The sequence below is a fragment of the Alligator sinensis genome, unplaced genomic scaffold (genome assembly GCF_000455745.1).
Source record: "Alligator sinensis unplaced genomic scaffold, ASM45574v1 scaffold157_1, whole genome shotgun sequence".
Taxonomy (NCBI): domain Eukaryota; kingdom Metazoa; phylum Chordata; order Crocodylia; family Alligatoridae; genus Alligator; species Alligator sinensis.
Window position 1 is genome coordinate 1421695 of NW_005842316.1, and position 22060 is coordinate 1443754.

General features: G+C 41.3%; 1 protein-coding gene across 1 annotated transcript in view; it reads left to right on the forward strand.

Annotated features, from left to right (window-relative positions):
* The window catches only part of GRIA3 (glutamate ionotropic receptor AMPA type subunit 3), a 217223-nt gene that overhangs the window by 159191 nt on the left and 35972 nt on the right, over window positions 1–22060 (forward strand). The window contains exon 12 of the mRNA XM_006028500.2: window positions 4617–4815. Within this exon, the coding sequence (XP_006028562.1) occupies window positions 4617–4815 (199 nt within the window). The remainder of the gene's footprint in view (window positions 1–4616; window positions 4816–22060) is intronic.

The following is a 22060-nucleotide window of genomic DNA, read 5'->3' on the forward strand; positions in this document are numbered from 1 at the left end:
TGCCGAACTGCTCCTCATCCATGGAGAACCCTCTCCTACACTTCAGGTCCTTCAGGAAAGCCCACCTCTTCAAGTGACCCACCTTCTTTCATCTCATGATTACCGTAGTAAAGCCCAGGCTCTCCTTGAATGTTGTTCTTTGTATAGACAGCACGCACTACCTTTTCTGTGTGTGTCAAGCACTGCATAAATACGCAGTACTGGGCGAATGTTGTGCTATCGCACGGGCCGGTGGTCTCACTGTTGTTGCCTCTCTTCCTTTAGGTAGCCTAGGGGGTTTCAGTACAGTAGCCCATCCGTCCCACAGCAGGGTTGGGTAGCTACGGATCACATTGAACCCTTTCTAAGGGAATAGATTTGAGGAATGAATCCATGGTACATCCTCTCCTCAAATGTGCACCATCAGATTTGCCTCCATGTCTAAACAAAGCTCCTTTCCTTGTTCTTCTTACCCAAAGATTGACTAAAAAGGTTTAGAGATGCAGAACCATCACATACGGATCAGCCTCGTGCCACTCAGCAGGCTCACCTTACCTGCGTTGTAGTTTCTAGTCGCTGGGGGCTGGCAGGTTTTGAAATCATCAGCTTCCTTCACAATAGATCTCAGCTCTACAACTTCCCACAGATACATTTTCTGTGTTGCATGTAGGGCAGCACTGCTGCTGACTTGAACCCAAGTCTTTAACCTCCTTTAGCCACATAGGACTTCACCCTTTTGCTGCCATCCCCAACAGATGTTTGCTTGCTCTGTGTCCCTGAGGAATATCTTGAGAGACTTTCTTTGAGCTATTCTAAAACACTGGCTTTACATTGGTATAACTTACTTTTAAACCTGGCTTTTCAGTAGCCAACCGACCACGTTTTTTCATCTCTTGCGTCTCCAGGATGAGCTAGTGATTTTGAGGTAGTCTGAGCTTCGTTCCACAATGCGACTTTCTGTCCAGACCCCTGAAAGAAGGAACAGCTTTTCAGGTCTACTCCACAGAAAGAGACCTGACATTTGAAAAGCCAGGCGATACGATTCTCCTTAGAGAAGGCTTGATCGTTTCTATTGGTTGTGTGTCTTGTATGAGAGTTTGCATTAAAGAAGCAAGTGCAGTTCACAAAAGTGAGGACTTGTGTCTGCCTTTGCTCATACCATGATAGTCACCACTTCCTCATGGGCAAAGAGGCAGTACTTCATCTCTGGAGCTGAACAGTGTGGCTCCCAAACCCCTTACCTCCTCTTTCACATCGGTACAGGCTTGATGTAGTAACTTCTGCAGATACTAAACTCCAGGCAGTCAGGAGGTGAGTGCGATCACCCATCAAAGTTTTAGTACTAGTGTCTGTGTCCCTTCTTGCAGTGGGGTTTGCCATTGTGGATTCCTGGGCTAGACGGACGGAGGAGAATCATTTCTTAGCCAGGGCAAACCCCCCACTCCTGAGTACTGCTAGCCATATTTTGTGTGTGCCTTTTTAAAGTTGGCCACTGATTTTTTTTTTTCCCCAGCTGATAGCTTTTTTAAATATTTATTGCTCAGGCAAACTCTCACTGAGTACCGACAGGTAGATTATCAGCCATCCATGTTTCTGAGGTGGGGAGTCAGGACCCTGCCACGAGGAATGTCATTTTTCCTTGTTGGAAGGACACCCAGTATGCACTGCTTAGGCAAGGCATGGCATTCAGGACAGGAAGAAACCAACAATCAGCTAAATCTTCCCCGTTTTCTCTATTTCCAGGACAAGCCTAATGTGTCTGCTACAAACCTGATCTGCTCTAATTGTTTTCTCACACTGTTGAAGTTGGCACGTTTTCTTGCATAGGTGATATATGAACATGCAAAATTAACAATATGTGACAGAGTCCAAATGTATACAAATACGTATTTTTAGGGAGTCTAATTTCATTGTCTTAAAAAAATATGAAGCAACTTTAAGGTGTTTTGAGTTTCACTTTTTTCCTTGCTCTTTGCTCAAAAAAAACGACACTTTCTACTTCATGGAGCCAGGAAGAAAGACTCCTTACACATGTTATAGAGTCTTTCTGCAGTTATTTATAAAAATGACATACAAAAAAGTAATGTTAAGAAGACATAGTGGTTGCAAAGGAAAGTATTCAAAGCTTTGGAAATGCCAAAATTGAAGTTGTTGGGGCAGGTAAAATGCCCTGTTCCACATATAACCCAATTTAATTTTCAAACTAGAAGATAACACAATTTTGACAAACTGTATGAAACCCCAAAGACTTACACAAGCTAATTAAAAATTATACATACTCGTTCCTCAATGTATGGCGAATGCACTCTTCCTAGGGTAAAATCTGCTCCAATTACATCAGATGGGGCTGTTTCTCAGTATTATTCATGAACATTCCCATTGTTCATCCAGGATTGTGGACTTAACATTTTTGAGATTTGATCTTTCTTCTACTGAAGCAAGTGAAAGTTGGGGGAAAATGATTAGTTAACATTTTGGTGCAATGTTCCTGGCCTGAATATCCCTGATTAGTTTGTGCGTAACTTGAAGTAGATGCCTAGTCACTCCCCACCGGCCTCCATGGATGGCAGGAGCAGCTCCCCAGTACTCAACATCTTGCCCTAAAATTAGAGTTTGGCATGAGCAAGGAATAGGGCAATGAGCTTCCAATAAGCTTTTGGGGCCTATTGTGCAGGCAGTTTTACTTTGAGCAAGGCAGCTTAAAGGAGGAACCCTCCTATTGTCTGGTTACAATGATTTTATCTTATTTCTTCAGCCTTTGTCTATCGTATTTCCAAAAAAATGAAGTAAAATAATAGTTTCTGCTCTCCTCTGTGCTCCGCTAGTGGTGTAGGCAGCAATGGCCATGCTGAAGCTGCAGATTATTAAATAAGACTATGCCTGATTTGGAACAGTGGGTTTTAGATATGCAAATGTAATTAACATAAAATACACTAGAATGTCTCCATGTCAACGTGTACGATTCAGTCTCATTCTAATTCCTACTGGGCCCTGACAAGAGCAACCTGTTGATAATTCTTGTTTGGCAAATGTAAATTTTAATGAATATATTACATCCCTATTTGCTTTTGCCTAATTTCACAGTTTAGGGACAGATCCAGCAAGAAATATCTTTGTTTCTTTCAAGCTAGGCAATCCTCAAGAGGCACTGATGCTAGTGTACTGCAGTGATTTGAACTAATCAAGGGGAAAGGCTAGTCTGCCACTGAAGCCAAAAGTCTGCTGGCAAAAGACCTCTCTAGCAAGGGGTTCTGGAGCTGCCCCGCTGATTAGACCTCCTGCTGCTCCCTGGAGTCTCTCCCGTTGGGCAGGCCTCAGTGGGAAGTTGAATTGACTCATGCATTGCTCTAATCAGCCAGCATAGCATTTTTCTTAATAGCCTGGGGATATTTTTGTCCCCTGCTTACTGCTCATCTTCCAAGGAATGTGTCAGGGATGGATGAGTGGAGAAAGTTTTCGGTGTTTGCTAGTCTTCTGTTTCTATGGGTGAAGTGGTAGAGGAGACATATTTCTGGCCACACTAATTCACAGCGTTTGCTTTCCTCTGCCAAGCCCGGCTGCCTTTTGAAATGGAAGCGCTTGTTTGAGGCTCCATACACAGGATATTCCTGGCTGTAATCTCTACATTGATGTCCTCTACTCTTCCTCAGAAATAAATTCCTGTGCATCTTACACAAGAGCTATGTGCTTCACTTCCTATTATCTAGCTAAGCACTGTCTCCCTTCTTGGTCATGCCTTCCTTGGGATAAGATGGCCAAGTATGTTTTGGAAGGACCAAGTAAGAAGTGCACTAAAGCATTAGTGATACCCATCGTTCTATCCTTGAAGGCTGAGACTTCTCTGTCAACTTCAGGCCTCGTTAAAAGAAAAAATCATTTAATGCCAAAATGACAACAGTGGAGTTTTTAAAGCCATGGCTATAAAATTTGTATGCATGCCTATAACCATGAGCACATAGGCCCTTGTGTATTTAATCCCAGAATCGGGCAAGCCTTGTGAATGCATGTCATGTATGAAGTTGGTAATTTTATGGCCACCATAGACTGAGTCTTTTCAGGATGTGCCCTTATAGCCCCTGTGCTCTACTCATTTTCCCGGGGGTGTGCTCAAGCCATATCTTAAGTACCATATTTTCTCACGTACCTCACATCTCCCGCAAATCTTGTTTTTTGAAGACGCTGTGTTGCAAAATGGCTGCCAGCTTCCCATTTAGCCAGCAAGCTGAGAGTGGCTGTGAAAGGGTTCTGCTGGACTACGCCCTTCCTGCTTTCTTGTTGAGAGAGAAGCTGGAGCCATTTTGCAACAGTGTCTTCATGCTTCTACTTCTATTCCAGTGAAGGAATCGGCTTCACCGCAGTTTTGGAGGGCTGACTTTTTGGGAAAGGGCTGCGTGTGGTAAGCAAATAAATACGGTAATATCTGAATAAGAATGTCACTGATTGGCTTGTACTTGTCCTTTTTGCATTTACCTGAAAAAGTGCAAATATGGGGAGTTTGTGCTCAAAAAGGGTTGTGTTTTGTGCAAACTTTACAGGCAAGGTTTAGGAAGCTTTCGTAAAAAAAAAAAAAAATCGCACTTCTTTTTTATAAGAAAAACAAAAAATGGGTAATTTTGACCATGTTTGTTTCTTTGTAGATCTCTCTCAGGGCGAATTGTTGGAGGAGTCTGGTGGTTCTTCACCCTCATCATTATCTCTTCCTACACTGCTAATCTTGCTGCCTTCCTAACTGTGGAAAGGATGGTCTCTCCCATAGAAAGCGCAGAAGATCTGGCTAAGCAAACTGAAATAGCCTATGGGACTTTGGATTCAGGCTCAACCAAAGAATTTTTTAGAGTAAGTTGTGTGGTTTAAAGGTTTATTATTGCTTTCCTAAATACTAAATGTCTCAAAAATAAGGTCTTGATACAGGCACTCACATGTATGCTTAACTTTTCTCATGGTCATAACTCCAGTGAAGGCATCATGGTCATCAGAGTTAATGCTGGTTGTACCTTTTCTTCTGCTGGTTATACCTTTTTTTCAATTTTCTTTTTCGGGGGGGATCCTAAAATATTAGATTCACCAAACTCATGTTTCAAAACCCTGTCGCTTTTAGTGAAAGGTCCCATGGCAAAAAAAAAGTTTTCTGAAACAAAAATTGTTTTGAAATTGTCATTTGGGAATATTCCTAATTTTCACTTAGGATTTGGTTTTAGTGGGTAGGTTTAAATTTTCACCTATATATATATTTTATTCCTTCATAACATGATCTCACATGAAAGGATGTGAAAAAGCCATAAAAATCAAGAAGAAAATATATTAGGATAATGTTCACAACCACATTTTTGAGCTACAAAATTACCCCCTGAGCTTACAAAACAAGCATTTTTGACATTTCAGAATTTTCATTTGAAGAGGACATTTGAAAATGATTTATGTTCCTCCCCAACTGGAATGAAAATGGTTTCAAAGTGTTAAAAAAATATTGTGTGACTTGGAAATTCAGAGTTTCAGCAAGTCAAGTCAGAACTCTGATTGCCTCAAAATGTCTAGTGATCAGAACCGTTTCAGCACTGAGGCAGATATCTGCATCTCCAAATATCCGATCTTACAAAAAGAGTTTACTAATCAACTGCAGAAGGTCAGTATGCTGGGCAGTGCTATAATTGCCAACAGAACAATTAAAATGTAAGGCCCTTGGAGCAGTGACTATGCCTTTCTGTACAAGAGACAAGAATATTGCCAGCATCCATTAAATAACTAGAGCTGCCAGTTTTGGTATCTATTTACCAAAATTAAAAAGGAAGATGGGAAGAATGAATTAATTGCTAGTTTTATGTGATGAACTGCAAATATAACTGCAGCACTGTTCAGGACTTTTAGTGGTTTGCATTTAATAAGAGTACATCTTTTGGGAGACAGGAGTGTGGATTGGCTATGGTACAGAATAATGTCAGGATTTTTCACTGGGAAAAATCTATTCAAACTGGAAATCAAGAATAAATCGGCTGTAACTGTAGTTTTTTTCAGCTTGGTTTCATCTCCAAAAGTATTAAATCTATGGTAGCTCCATGTACTAGAAGCCTAGCTTCTGGACTGTTTAAGCACTGTATTCACTGTTGTCTATGATCAGAAGAATTTTGGAGACTGGATCATTTTTCCAGTTCTAATTCCCATAATCCTACAAGAATAATTGTTGGCATATTCTGTGGGAAACAGTGACACTATTGGTGATAACTAACCTGAACAAGTCTGTTCTCATATAGGTATTACTTGTCCCATTTATTGGGTAGTTGTAGGGTATCCTGGGTAGTCAAGTGTCAACACATTAGGTATCCTATTTTGAACTAGAGCTGTAGGAGCAGCCTATTAAACACAGAAGAAGACAGGGAGATGAATGAATGTGTCCATTACAGATGATGGTGTGGTCTGGTAATGATGAAGCCATGAATTACACATGTCATTTTAAATGGGTAAGCATGAAACCTTTCCACAACAACACAGCAGTGTGTATTCTGCGTGCGCCACCCCCTGTACAGAAATACAGTGTTAAGAATATTTTAGACCATTTGTAAACTATTCATCGGGGCTCTTTTTTCTCCTTCTACTTGCAAAGTCAAGTTCCTTCTTCATCATGAGCTGAGCATCAGAGAACTCAATAGGAGCCAAAAACCTGTCTAAATATGACCTAAAACATATTTTCTGTACCTAAAAATGTGAAGATTTTAAAATCCCTTACTCACCTTCCAGGAAGGAATGCATATGCTAGGGCCCTTTGGAAAACTCCCAACTCTAGCTCTGCATTACTGAGAGGTAGTAGACATTAAACCTGTGATATTACTGTATAGCAAAGCTGTCATTCTGCTGGATGCATCCTGGGAAACTGTAAAACTAAGGGAAATGGGAGAAGGAAAACTTACTTTTTCTGACAGATAAAAAACTGATGGCTCTTTAAAGCTGCTCAGGGGGTTTCAGCCTTACAGTGTCGGCTAAGCAGAAGCATTGCGAGCAGAGCTCAATTATGATGCATGGTAAATATTTATCACCTGGCTCTACAATCTATGTGAGCATCAATGCTGTTGTACATGCACGTACATGCATGCATGCACACACACATCACAGACATAAGGAAAATTATATATATCGTATAATTTGTATTGACAAAAGTACATAAACAGATAGCATCCAGTACAGTTGCAGCAGAAAAGCTAGCAGAGTGTTATTAGAAGTCACTGGCCCTACTTGTAGACATCTTATTTTCTTAGGGGAAAAAATCTGCTTCTGTATATCTTGCATCCATGAGTACAGAAAACAGAAATCATTTGGAGGTGTTTCTTCATTTCCTTAATAGTCTGATATAGCATAGGAATCTGTCCTTAGAGCGAGATCAAAAGGGCTAGTATTTCTTTTGAGAGGCTACGAAGTCTACTAAGCATTCAAAATCTTTGCTTTCAATAGTTTTCAACCATTCTGTGACTCTCTCCTGGTGCTGAGGTGAACTGAGATACTAAAGAAGAATGGTCTTAAAATTAATATGGAAATAGGAAGAGAGCAGAGCTCTGCTGACCGTGGGAATGAACAGGAAATCCTGCTTTATCTTAACAAGGCAGGTAGAGACTGGTGTCTTCCAGTTGCAACCATATGTAATGTTATTGGCATTAATCAGTGCCTGTCTACGTTTTTCATTCTAGGGGAGCTCTACATCATTTCAGTTGTATTAACTTCTGGAGAGTAGTTAATTTGAATGTAATGACATAGCAAGGAATTGTTGTAATTAGAGTCTTCTTCAGTTGATTTGAGATGGGCAAAAACTGATACCTTAGATTAAAAGCATGTATTCCCATAAATATTTCATTGTATAATCTTTATTATCTATCTAACACAATGATAATGATGGCTATAATTCGAAACCATTCCTAAAGAACTCTGCAATTCATGACGGCCAGCTTCTAGAAAAATATATTCACTTTGTCTTTGCTTTCACTTTATATTCAATTGTCTCCACTACTACATCATAGCACGTTCCTCAGCATCTCCCCAACTCTACTAAGAGTGCGTATGGATATTGGCCAGAGGCATTATCCTCCCTCTGTAGCATAATATAATAGTATCTGTGCTGTCTTTCACCTTACCTACATCACTGGTTACTGCTTTGTGAGCCACACCAGCAGTAGGCAAAGTAGGTAAGATTCACATTAAAAACACAACCACAGAGAGAGGAACTTATTTGAGTTGACAGCACTGTTCCAGGGAGGAAACAGTCTGTTGAGACCCATTATGGAAGCTTTATGCAATGGATAAGACCCAAAGTCAACTGGTCTCTAAACACCTCTCTCAGATACCTATTTTAGTGAATGTTACTGGCAGGCGAATGGTGGGATATTAACAGAACTGGGAAAAAAAGGCTTCTAGTTCTCCATGTAATGGATACAAGCACAAGCAAGCTTCATGTGTCCCATGTCTTAGCTACTTTTTAAGAGCCAGAGATGTTTATAGCTCACTCAAGGGCCTCTTCTGCCAACTGGTTTTTCAGTCCATGATCCTTTTGCAGGTATCTTTTTATAATGTGCACATGAAGGACTGGACTGAAACCAATGCCTCATTTCACATGAACAGATGGTAATGACTTTCAGCCACTTCAGACCTGGGTTGATTCCAGCCACTGACCTATTTTATGGTGCTGGCTTTTTTCCCCAACCATTGCAATGTCTCCTGATAGACAGTATCCAAGCTTTGTACATTAAAGCTAAATGCGAAATTTCTCTTCCAGACTCACATGCCGAATACTGTCAGTTTGACATTTATGTAATGGCTATAGCAATCTGGCATATTTTCAGATATTTTCACAGCAGACCATATTTACCATTTTAGCTCATTAGTGAGTTGCTGTATAGGAGTTATTCCTCTAAACTATTAGCAACCCATGAAATAATAATAGTTTGAGCAGCTTGGTTCCGGTCAGAAACCTTTGACATGTTTTGCTCGCTCAGTTTATAAAGGCATTGTAAATGGCAATCAATACATTGCATCAGTTCCCATTAGGCACTCAAAGGGCATTCATGTGTACTGAAAGGGAAGAGAAATTTATTAGTAAAAAGAAGTTTTTAAAGCCTCAAAAGTGCATCTTCCTTTCCCTAGAAATTCAAAAGAAGGCTATACTGGAAAGCAATGACAAATATTTAACTTACTTCTTTTAAGGAAATCATATGCTAGAATCAACATCTAATACATTCATTTATAATTTCAACAAATATAACCAGCACATCAAATCAGTCTATTGTGATTTAATCCCTACCCAGTGCTATAAAAGTGTCATACCACAATCTAATGGTTTCAGGATTCTCATCTACATATATTCAAAAGCAGTGATCTTTACAGCCCATTAGTAATTCTTATGTAAATGACATTTATTTAAACAGCAGTAAAAGAAGTAGTACGTGTTTCTAGACATTTGCAGATATGAACTGCTCCTGATTTTCCAACAGCTTCTTTTAATTGGTGCAGGTGACAGCACTAAAAGGCTCATGAAAGGATTTGGCAAAATAGCATGTAATGACCATTTTAGATTAATACATTCTTGACAGACAGATTTACCATTGAGAAAGTTTTACTGAAAACATTTGAAATTCCACAAGGGCGCCACTGGTATTGATTTGGTGGAGTACAACTGTTTTGTAGAATGAAAAATTGCAGTGTGCAACACTTAGATCGTGTTTTCTTGTATAGAGAAATTAAAGGATCTCATAATCGCACTACAAAAACTAGGTTAAAGTAACATTTGGCAGGAATAGAGGGGCTTGAAGGATTAGTATTAGTTGCAGAATCTGTTATTTCAAGCCATGTGTTCTAATCCAATCAAGCAGACTAGCAAAACAAGCCAAGGATCAAATAGACGTGAAGACTGAGCTACACTCTTACTCCTTCAGTTGGTCCTTCTGAAACACAGCAGATATTTATTAGTGGTTTCATGAGGAAGCTGATATGGATGTTGCTATTGCCCGAGCTTTGTTGGAGTTGTGGATAAGAAAAGGTTGCTGCCATCTCAAAGCCTTTCAAAGTCAAGATGACTGACAGCTCTTCACCTAGAATTTAAATTATTACAACTTTGCAAAGTGCTCAGGTTTTTCATCTTATCCCTGCAGGTGCATTCATTGGGCCCCTTCTTACCTAGCTGGTGGGTGTGTGCGTGTTTGAACTAAATTTGTTCTTTGCCATATCTCTATGCAGAATATTCCTTTCTAACTAACACTGTTTAAAAAGTCTCCTGGGGAGTTTTACAGACATGTTCGGCACCTAAACCTCCTTTGCAACAGATTCCACAGGAAGCCCTGGCTCCTAGTATGCTCAGACATGACGCCCTCTAATCTAGACCACAGATCAGTATGACCCTGCAGAAGGCACAGGAAGCTGTCTTAAGGATGCCAGAAAAACGTCTTTTTGTCTTTTTTTTGTTTCTTTCATGAAGCCAAAATTTCTCAGCAAGTGTAAGAACAAACCAGGACTAACTCAGCATAGCTGAAGAGCACAGAGATTCTTAGGATTACACTTAGGATGTGTTTTATTTAGGTCATAATAATCACTGCTACGCATGAACGACGTGTGCCCCAGCGGCTGGGGGGCACGGCAGCGCTGGTGGCGGCGGGAGTGCAGCAGTGGTAAGCAAGGAGCTGCCCCACAGATGCCACCGGTGCTGTCGGCAGCGGCAGGGGGAGCACCGACCAGGGGTCAGCGACCACCCACAGGCACCAGCAACAGTGTTGTAAGGGGTTTCATAGGGGATATACCGCTATGCTCTGGGGGGACACATGCACCCGCATGGACCCCCTACATGTTGCCAATACTACTACAAGTTAGAAAGCTTTCTGAGCATCACATAGTAATGCTTACTGTAATCTAAATATAACATGTCCTAAGTGTCGAGCCCCTCAAAGACCCCAGTGTACTGTGGTGTGTTGCAGGAACCCTGGAACAGGCTCCAGTGTGTTGCGGCCCCAGCACCCGCATGAGCCGCCTCTGTGGAGCAGTCGGGCATTAGCTCAACACAAGTTAGGTAATATGAACTGGAGATATTCCTGTCCAGAAATGTCCTATCTTTGCTACTTTATGGCCGTTTGTAGATGAAACAATGGGCATGTGTGCATGACACTTTAAAGCAGGCTAAATGCCTTTGCACTACTTTAATGGTGTCAGTGTTTGCACGCGTCAGCAGCATGTTGCACATTAATTCCACCCGCTGTGGGAAATTCGGTGGCTAATGCACCTTAAATGACTTGGGTCGCAGCAAACTTAAACTCAGAGGAGGAGTTTTAGTTTACTTCCCCTATAGCCTTGGAGCAGAGCTCAGGGGCTCTGCAGCAGCCCAGGAAGGCAGGCTTCACCCAAGAAAAGCAGCAAGCCTGAGCTGCACGGGGGCCCGGTGCTTCCCTCTGCAGCTGCAGTGCCCCCTGGGACCGCCCGAGCTGGGTGCCTGCAGGTGGGTGCTGCCTGGAGGGGGCTGCCAGCCCCTTCCCGCAGCCCAGGGACCACTGCACCCACCGGCAGCTCACCCTCCCCTCCCTGCCACTGGAGAGGCAGGTAAGTCAGCGTGTGCATGACCTGGGGGTTTAAAGGGCCCTAAATTGAAGTGGCGTTTTTAAAAACCCACCGCTTCAATTTAGAGCTCCCATTTCATCTACACACGAATATGATTGCACTTAGCACATGTTTTGCTGCTTGAACGCTCGTGGTTTTAACTACAGTTAACATACTCAACACTGCCTGGAGCTCTCCTGATACAAGGCAAATTCTTTGGCAAGCTGAGCTAAAGCTTTGGGGCATCTTTGGGCCAAAGCATCTTCTTCTGCTTGCTGAACTGCACCCAAATTCCAGCCTCCTGTTTTCCTATGCCAACTAAGAGAAAAAGAGCTTGCCTTTGTCAGAAGAAACATCCAGACTACATCTGGTGACATGTGCAACCAATCATGGTACATGCAGTCATAATTGAGAATGCACTGCCGTCCAGCTGTATTGCTGTGTAAAGACAAAGAAAGTGCTGATTATTGAAATAAATTCTATCAGCAAAGAGGTCAACAAGAAACTGTAGAGTTAAAACCAATGTTTGCAATGAAAGATGATGCCCTTAATGCAGTCAAACAGTAGTAGAGATCAGTGTTAGAGCCTCCTAGCCTAAATATAGCATGGCGAACTGTGTGCTTGGACCCCGGGGACTTCCCCTGTAGCTAACCTCACTTTGATTTCTAATTTCAAAATATATGTTGCTTGTAAAGATGAAGGGCTTGTTCAGAGAACAGCATACATGCAAATGCTTTGTTCTTGCTTTCGGATTAAACTCCAATAAGTAAAAGCTTTTGTGCTTTGGCATCAAGCATAACAACACAGAAATCATCACAAATGCCTGACTTCAATATTAAAATGTGATTACGTTCATAGAGGCTAGACATGGAATATCACAGAAAATTGATCGCTTCAGAAATATGAAATAAATAGAGCTTTGAGATAAAACTGTTGTAGAGAGCTGAGTTAGACCTCCCTTATATAGCTTGTAGTGAACCAAGGTTGTTGTGTTATTCATTTCTTCCACAAGGTTTGGAAGGGATATGGATAGGTCAGCAATAATAAATGTAACTGTGTAAATGTATCGATGTTACAAATAACTGCAAAAGAAATAATTCTTTCATTAACCCTTATGATATAGATATGATTTTCAAAACTGGCAAATCCAGTAAAATGTCTAATAAATTCAGTATGCTAGAAAAGGAATACATTTAGACACCTAGTACATAATAAATATAAATCTAAGGTACATATGTGTGTACATGCAAACATCTATACATCTGTGTATGTACAGTATGTATCCAGTGAGTGGATAACAAGTGGCCTGTTATATTTTTCTCTTCTAGTAACTAGTGGCTTGATGGCAGGGTTTAGATTTTTATTTTTTTTGGTCTGATATTTTCCTGTTATACAAAAACTAACAAGCAGTTTTAAAGAGAAGAGCAAAGCTAGTGCTGCCAGCATACAAAAGCAACAGTTTTCTATGAAGCACTCTAATTAAATGTGCTGGTTCCTCTGCATGTGGGATTCAAAAAAGAAATGTGTCCTTATGGAAATTATAATTAGTAAGCCATTCATTATCCACTTGCTGGAAAAGATGTCATTTGGATTAAACCTGGGGTTAATAGGAATGGGCCATTTAATGGAGACATCACACCAGCAAGGTTTTGAGCCAAAGTTTTATCTGATTAGCTCTTAGTAATAAATGTGAGTGTTAGACATTCCTTTTATTGCCAACCACATATAGCATATGTGCTTTTCTCCACTTTTCTTGTGTGTGTATTTGGGCCCTTTAATGCATGTGTATCTAACTATAACTTCCCAATGCTAAGATGCCTATTTAAACAGGAATAGAGTTGCCAATTGTATTGCACAGGTGACTATCAAATCAGGCAGGGTGTATGGACAGCAAGCCTGTGGTGAAATAATCCAGTACCAAATAATGGGTTAACTTCATAGCTCTGTGGAAACAACCCAGGGAGTGCCTCAGGGAAAAATCACTTGCTGTTTGAATGTTCTACATTTTAGAGAACAGCTCTATGATGATGATAATGACATCGCTCAAGACAGTGAGGACCCTGTTTTTTCAAGTCTCTGTACTGCTTTATGTAACGCTGCTGTGTCACATTAATATGTGCTTGTTAGGGATTCATTTAAAATACATGGGTGCTGATGAACTACCCACAGTGCTGCTAGTGTTACTTCTGCATAATTAGAAAACACATGAAGGTTTAGAAACTCTAATGATGTGAATATGAAACATCCTCTTTTGCAGTCCCCTGGGATTTCTCCATCATTGCCTGTATAGTGGTCTGTTCTGACTAGAGCTGAAAGCTCGTTAGGCCTAGCGGTGTTCAAATATTGTGCAGAAAATGCCAGGCTGCGTAAAGGGCCAGTTCCTGAACACAGCCTGAGTAGCTGAGCTGGATACTGAGGAGGTGACCAGAGGAGTCCACCCTGCTGTGCAACAGAGCCAGTTCAAAGAAACTTTTCAGCTCAAAGGCTGGCATAGTCTTCACAAGCCCTTCCAAAGGGCAGATAAGGTCACTCCATTCTCGTTCCTCCTGCAGGTCTCCACTCCTGTACACCCAGGCACGTGTGGCTTCCCTCACTCATCCTTTCTCTACCTGCACAACAGAACTATTTTGTTCCACCTCGGCAGGGACCTCTAAAAGTTGTGGCTCTGCCCCTAAACTATAGATAGCTGTAACTCTAAGCATAGACAACATTTATGAAGGTAACATGACTTCAGCTCTTACCCACGTTATGGAGCTTACCAAGAGTCTGGCTTCAAAGCTTCCAGCACAGCCTAATACTTTTCCATTGTTTGGGACTCCACCTAGACTTAGCTATGCTCACGCACCATGAAGCAAAACCAGCTTGTCTCTTGGTGAAAGGTGTCATTTTCATTTTGAGTTCAATATTCCAATGCAGATGAGTGGATGTCAGCAAGAGAGCGCAGGGAGATGAATATAGGCTTTGTCTGAAGTTCAATATTGTGGCAGGAAAGGAAATTCTTTAAAACTTGATTTGCAATCAATTACTCAGACTGTTATTGGCATGTCAATGAAGTGAAGTCTAGTTACAGCTTGAATGGGGATTTGTTTGTCTCTCTGTATGAAATGAACCCACTTAAGTAAATAAGATGTGTCTGCTGAAAAAAGAAGCAAGAGCAAATTATCTAGTCCCTGCTCAAATGTGTTTTTCAGAATGATGAAGCTGCCTTTAGATAACATTTCAAAGGAAAATAATAAAAAAATAAGCTAGCGATGAAAAGCTGTTTTTATGGCTGGGGCAGTTGTCCAAGGAAAATTGGCTGCAGGAAGATTGGGATCAGTGCACAGAGATGATTTTTTTGTTGTGAGCCTTTTCAGCCATTTCCTGAGTATCTAAAATTGCTCATCAGTCATCTGCAGCCCCATGCTGCAGCCAGATAGTGACCTACTTGTTTCCCAGACCTGCCCTAAGTAGTGGCAGGGGCACTTGGGTTCAGGCATAGCGCAGCGATGTCTTTGCCGGCTTGGTTAGAAGTGGGGTTGAAGCTCCATTTTTCACAGACTCTATACAGGCAAAGCCTGAATCATGAGTTACACAAGAAGCAAGACAATTTGAAGACAGGGATTTCAAGGGCCTGATTCTGTAGTCAGTGATATTAGTTTTACATCACCCATTGTAACTCCACCAATATCAATATAGTATGACAAGAATGAGTATGGTGATGCCCATCTCCATCTCACTTCCTGGCCCACCAGGCTCACTTTTCATGAATATAAGATGAAAAATCAATATATCACAGCAAATAAACCCAATACACCACACAACAAAGCCTTTGCTTTCCTGAAGTATCCTGCAGAACCCGGGAAGCAGGTGGATTCAGGAGTTTGGCCTTAGTGAGGGGACACTCCACGCTGCATACTCCATTTGTGAAAGGTGACCTTCTTGGAGTTCTCACCCAAAATGTAGTACAAACAAGGTGACTACGTACAATGGGCTAGAGAAACCCAAAGTGTTGACGGTGCCAGTCACGTGCAGGTAAAAGCTGTGGCATTGATCTTCTACAGTTGCATAATGTGTGTGGCTGGCTGGTTCTGCCACACGCTATGCAAGTGTCTTAACATCCCTACGCTTTAATTTACTCACTTGGAAAAAGAAGGTAATGATACTTCATGGGGTGCTGTGAGACCTAATTCATTCTTGTTAGTAAAGGGCTTGGATCTCTCAGACAAAGGCACTAGAGAATTACAATAATTATCATATTCATATTATAATGCAGTGTTGTTATAACAGCGATTATGTGCTCATCAATAGCTCACATGCAGCCTGTGGCTCTGTCATGAGTGTCATCCTCTCCTCTTCTGTGAGCACTGCCGTGCAATCATTTACTCTCCTCTGCCCAGCGAGAGGCAGAAGACGACATGTTAATGTTTCATTTGCAGGATGGTGCTGCCAAGAGCACAGCCACCACTCAGTGCTTTACAGCTGTGTGTATAAGGTGCCAGAATTAGTAGTACCCAGTGACTCAAGTAGCTTCATATAAGCCTGATGCTATTCTTCTTCACTTCTGCTTGGTAATTGCCTCCTGCTCTTGCAAAAGTTGTTGGCTCCATCAACTGCTAGGGAAAAACTGATTGCATTATGAACAGAAAACAATGGCTTGTGGAAAACAATGCTAAACTGGACATTTGCCTAAGAAGATTTAGTGTCATGTATGTATCAGGATGTGCATTACAGAAACTGCACCATATGTGTAATGGCAATTACTTCATTGTATAAGCAAACTAAGACTGTGACAGCTCGATATAATTGAAGCTAAATTTCTGTAACTTTAAACCAAACAGGTTTAGCTCTTACACTGGTATAGGAGTGGACAGATTAAACAGATGCATATTTCTGAGCACAAAGTCTCACCTCCCTTTTAAAATGATATATTGTTACCTCTGTCTACAACCAGTCTGTCATACTTTCTTTGATAACAGCAGTATTGGTTGCTCCCATAATGGAGAAAAAGGGATAGTTTAAAGGGCCAGTTAAGTAGGAGACTATGTTAAACCCTCTAATTGCTATCTCTTCTATCTCTAACTACCCTTTCCTGTTGTTGCATGCTTATTCTGGCTTTTACAGCTTGCCTTTATTGAACCAGAAGCATCATTACAAACCAGTTCCCTTTTGCCTTCCTCATCTGGTCCCAGAAGATACAGTTAAGACAAAAGCAGAGAACTTAGTGTTTTCACTCCTTGCATTTATATTACATGTCTTGCAGGCTTTTGTATCGTCTTCAAAGCCTCAACTTTGAACACATAAGAAGTTGCATCTTCTATTCTTTTTAAAAAAAACAATATTTTCTGGCCTTTTGTTGTGTTAGAAAAGTTTGGAACCTGTTGTAAATTGTCTTTTTTTTTTTTTAATCTTGTGGTTTGGGAATGTTTGAGGTTGGCAACATAGGCAACATTTATGCAGGTAGCATGGGAATATCTTTCAGTATATTGGCAAGGTTGTATTCACACTATATAATATGGAGAAAAGAAACCCTCTGGTGCCTCTTCTGGAAAAAGGAGAAAAGGAAGAGGGGATCATTTTAGTCATTTTTATTAAATTTTCTAATAGAGTAGGAGAGGCAGAGACTATAAATAGAAGAGGCTGTAACATTCTGAAAAGGAAAGGACAAGCTATTCTAAAATAGTTTAAGAAGGGGAGTAAGATTATGGTTTCTTTCAAATAGAATAGCTTCACTCCAATTCAATTTTGGAAGCGACTGACACAGTGTCACCTCCAACTGAACTCTAAAGGAGAGAGATACCAACAGAGAGGTAAAGGTAATCCAGCCCGTGAAAGCAAGCTGTGGTTGTCTCAAGCGTTTTTTTTTTCTTGGAGTTGGAGGTGGGTTTAGCCAATAGTGTCATTTGGTTCTGTAGTATATCATGAAATAGGTTTTAGCATTACAAAAAAAACTAGACCCGATTTTATTTCATTGAAGCCAAGATTGCTAATTCCAAACTTAGCTCATTTCTGCCCTTGAGTATAACGGCGAAATCGAGTCTAATTGAGGGAGTCTATTTGCTGATATTCATCATTTTTAAATCTAGTCTGGATCAAACTTTTTTTTTTTTTAACATTCTGCTGTTAGCAAGTATTGCGTTTTTTCATTGAAATACCTGAGTCTTGCACACACAAATAGGAGAATTGGAAAGTAAAGTACTGTTGTCCATGGGGGAAAAAAAACGGGGATTGATTGAATTGGGTTTTTAATTTAATAATAATAGCACTGCTACCTGTGGGAAAAGTTGATTTGGATAGGGGTTAGGAAGAGACAGAAAATGAAGTAAATGCTGAGTGTGACAGGCAGGGAATTGGAGACAGTGCTTGTGTTACAAAGAGGGTGTTGGATCCACTACAGTGAAAGTGGACCATTCTTTCGCAGGTGAAGGAAATGTATGTGGTTCGTGTTTATGCATAATCATCCCCGATTAAAGAGGGAAAACAGAGTTGTTGACTAAGCTAAGGCCACGTCTATTTATATCTACAGTAAGCTTGTGACAATGACAAAGGCTTCAATGTGTCCCAAGGCCGAGATGAAACGCTCTAAACATTTTGCTTTTAAGGGGAAAAAAAATGGTAATGATATTCCTCTTCAAGGAACATGAAGATGTTTGTCAATGGACTTCTGAAGAGCAGTATCAAAGAAATGAAAAGGAAGTTGCCCGGCACAAAGAAAGCCGCTCCATGTAGAGGCTTCGAATTTGTCTGACATCTGTTCTTTTAAACTTTTTTTTTTTTAACATTTTTTTTTCTTTCTTACATTTCTTCCCCCACGGGGGCCTACCAGAGTTTTGGGAGGCAGCAAAACAAGCAGGAACAAAAGCTGCTCACAAAATAGGAAGTATTTTCAGAAAAGACAATGTGGGGAGAACATTTCAGAACAAAATTTTGCAGAAATGTCTTGCTTTATAGAAGAAAATAAAGGGTTTGCCCTTCAAAAGACTGAACATGTTTGGGTTGATGAGTTTTTTGGTGGAAAATTGGGAAGTTAAAAGAAATAAGTCTATTTTTTTCCTTCAGAGTTTCCATGTAAGCAAAATGCCACTTTTCACCTTAAAAACCAAATTCTAGTGAAAGATGTTGACTGCTCTGCTCAGTAATTCCTGTAGTTTGGGTGTCTATATGGCGTTTGCCTTCACTGCTGCCTACAAACAGCCAATTCCCTAGCACCAACCGTAAATACAAGAACATTTTCATTTTGTTCAGTACCTTCATAACTTAGTGAACTGTTCTTCTATTAGCTTTTAATTTTATTTTTTATTACTTTTTTAGTTGGAAATGTTTATATCTTTAACAAAACTTTTTTCTTCTTTATTATAATAAAAGATTGAGTCAATTCAGTTAAAACACTTCCTGCTTTAGCCACCCAAACAACCCTACTGCCCATTCCCAAATTATCAAATCTCTAGTCTATTTGGTCAATATATGCTACTCTCAGTCCCAGGTGGCGGCTTATTTATTTTGATGGCTGCATACCAGGGTCTTATCTAAGGTTAACAAATGTGGCTTCCCATGAAAATCCTGTTTGAAGAAGAAATCGGCAAAATGCCTTTGACTTTTGGAATGATTCATAAAAATTATTGATTTTTTTTTTTATTATATCATGCACAAGAGTTAAATGGATATAATCGTATGTAAGACAGTGTGACAGTCTGACTGCCGTTAATGTTTCATTGGAAATTATGGTTTTGTGTTTGAATCAGATGGAATTTAATATTTTAAAAGACCACAGTGCTAATACCTTGCCTTCTTGGAATGGCTTCTATAGGACTTAAAGCATTTTGTGAGCATTAGCAAACCCTCCTGTGGAGCAACCATTGGGTTCCCCCGGCAGAAAAATAATGTAACTGAGCACAAAGGGTACAAAAAGACAGATTTACTTCAGTATTGGGGGATTAACAGTGCAGATAGGCACCTAGTGGGATTTTCAAAACTTGGTACCTAATTCATCCAAATCCCACCAGTTCCCTATCTGCATTTTTAGGCCTCTTCAAAAATCTAGCCCTAAGTGACACGTACATAATTTATCAGAAGTCTGTGGCAGAGCATAACGATTCCCCAGCACTCATTCCTTCGCTGCAAGGACATCCTCTCCTCTAAGGAAATCTTCCTCTGTTGTTTACATTAATTATGACATCCTTGGAATAAGGAGTGTGTCTTTATTTGCACCTTGTACCACACTGTTGGCTCTTATCAAATAAATATTAGTATTAACAATACACAGATGTATCGAAAATTGCTATTAGGTAGTCATGGGAGCTGGAAACAATCTGAGATAACTTATTAAAGACAGAAATGCCCGTGTGGACTAGGAGATGAAAAAGAAAAACAGTTCATGGTTTCTCTATGTAATTAAAGGTGTGATCTTGAGATGAATACTTAAGCCACATAAAATCTTGACAAGGAGGGCTATTTTATCTTTCTGAGTTAGACAACAAAGTTATAATTTTCCTCTTCTTTTGTTGGCTGCCTGCACACATGCACACCTATACATGTTTTTATTGCTATCATGAAGAAATGTCAAAAGAATATTAGAGCTGAAAAATCAAATACCCAGAAATTAGGACATGTTGGAATTAAGGTTGATTACAGCATTGGCCAACTTGTCTGTTGCTACCCAGCATTCCTATACAGCATTTGAATGTACATGTAAGAATGAAAAAATATACATTGTGATTTTTTTTAAAGTTTTTACTCAGGGCTAGCTACTCTGAGTTTAGGATTTGGTAACGTGGTAATCATCTCTGATAGCCTTTGGCCTTATTGCACACGTCGCGGCGTCAGAACTACGCGCACAGAATACATTTTGCATTTATTCAATCTGGTTCTGGTCTTTTGTTTGTGTAGTCCAGTCCCAGGTGCTACGCAAGGAAATACAGTTGTTGAATTAAGACTCTATAAGATTCAGATTCCATAAAGCTCATTTGATTTTTACTACTATTATCTAGTAACAACTCCAGCTCATGCCACTACTTAATAAACCAGCGTCTCCACCTTAGCTACTCCTGATCTCTGCATCTTGGGGTAGATGTGGAGTATATAATGGGTCTGAAACCACTTAGGGTCTATATTGCAGTCCCTCCTGTGATTGCAGCTCATGAAAACACACTGAAGCTAATATCAAACTAGCTCAGGTATTGTTACAACTGTAACCACAACAGCTTGGAAATCAGTACAGCCTGCAAATCCCACTTGAGAAGCTGAGCCAGCACTTGGGCGTTTTCAGTCCACGGTGAGCACTCTGCTACTGTGGCTACACTGCCAATAGCACCCAAGCTAGGGACACTAAGGCTTGCCCAGGTATGTCTATGCAATCACTGCCTTAGAGAAATGCCCTTTGCCAACAAGGCCACAGAGAGGATGTTACCTACGTTTCTGATGCTATCTGCTCACAGGAAGCAAAAGAAAAAGTCTGGTGTATGACCTACAGGCCAGGTACAGACATTACACGTATGCTGGTAAAAGTGACCAAAAACTGGTAACTGAACAGAAGTTCAGCGTACGTAGATTGGTTTTAAAATGGCAGAACCCAGTCTAAGGTCTGGATCGATCTGCACTCAGACTTAATCAATTTAGATTAGACTGGTACATCAAACTTCAGTACCGGATGCCCTATCAGTTTATGTTAGGTCACCGTTTACAGCATCCCAGGTACCTTTGCACCACCCCACTAGCCCTCTCTTGCAGGGAGGCATGGTAACACTCACCCCATGCTCCACTGCTCTGGCCGAGTGCCCGACGGGCACCACTCCTGAGCTGTCACAGTGGTGAGCCAGCACAGACTCTCTCCCCAGCTCTGCCTCTGGCCAGCTGTCAGCCTGTGCAGGCAGGGGGAAGGGGTCTGTGTCCCTGCTTGAGCCTCAGCACCAGCAGCAGCCCAGCAGGATGCACCAGGCAGCCCAGGAGGCTCATGCTGGGCAGCAAGGGGAGGGGGGTCTCTGTTGGGGGAAGGATTGGGCCCCTCAGAGCTTGACACCAGCGACCCAGGAGGCAGTGGGGAAAGGAGGACTCCCCAGTCTCCTGCTGCTGGCTGTCACTGGTGCTGAGCTCCAAGGGGCCCAATCCTCCGCTTGTCAGATCCTCCCTGTCTTCGCTGCCCAGCATGGTCTGCTGGGCTGCCGCTGGGGCCGGGGCTCATGCAGGGACACAGACGCCCCCCACCCACCTGCAGCTGACAGCTGGACAGAGGCAGAAGGCCAGACTGAGGAGAGAGTCTGTGCTAGCTTGGCATTGTGACAGCCCGGGGACGGGGCCCGTACAGAAGTGCCCCCAACCTGTCTATGGTTAACCTGCCAGCCCTGGCCAATGCAGGCAGCCTGCGCCTCCCCCCCAAAGGCAAACATGTGTTCTGCTTGTTCCCAATCTAACCTATGCTGCTTACAGAAACCTGCATCGGTGTGATCTAGTCCACCTCGGGCTTTTTGAATGTCTGCACCCAGCCACAGTCTATGTGCATAGCTTTCATATTTAAAAAAAAATGTTCGTAAGCCCAACACAAAATTCATGTATC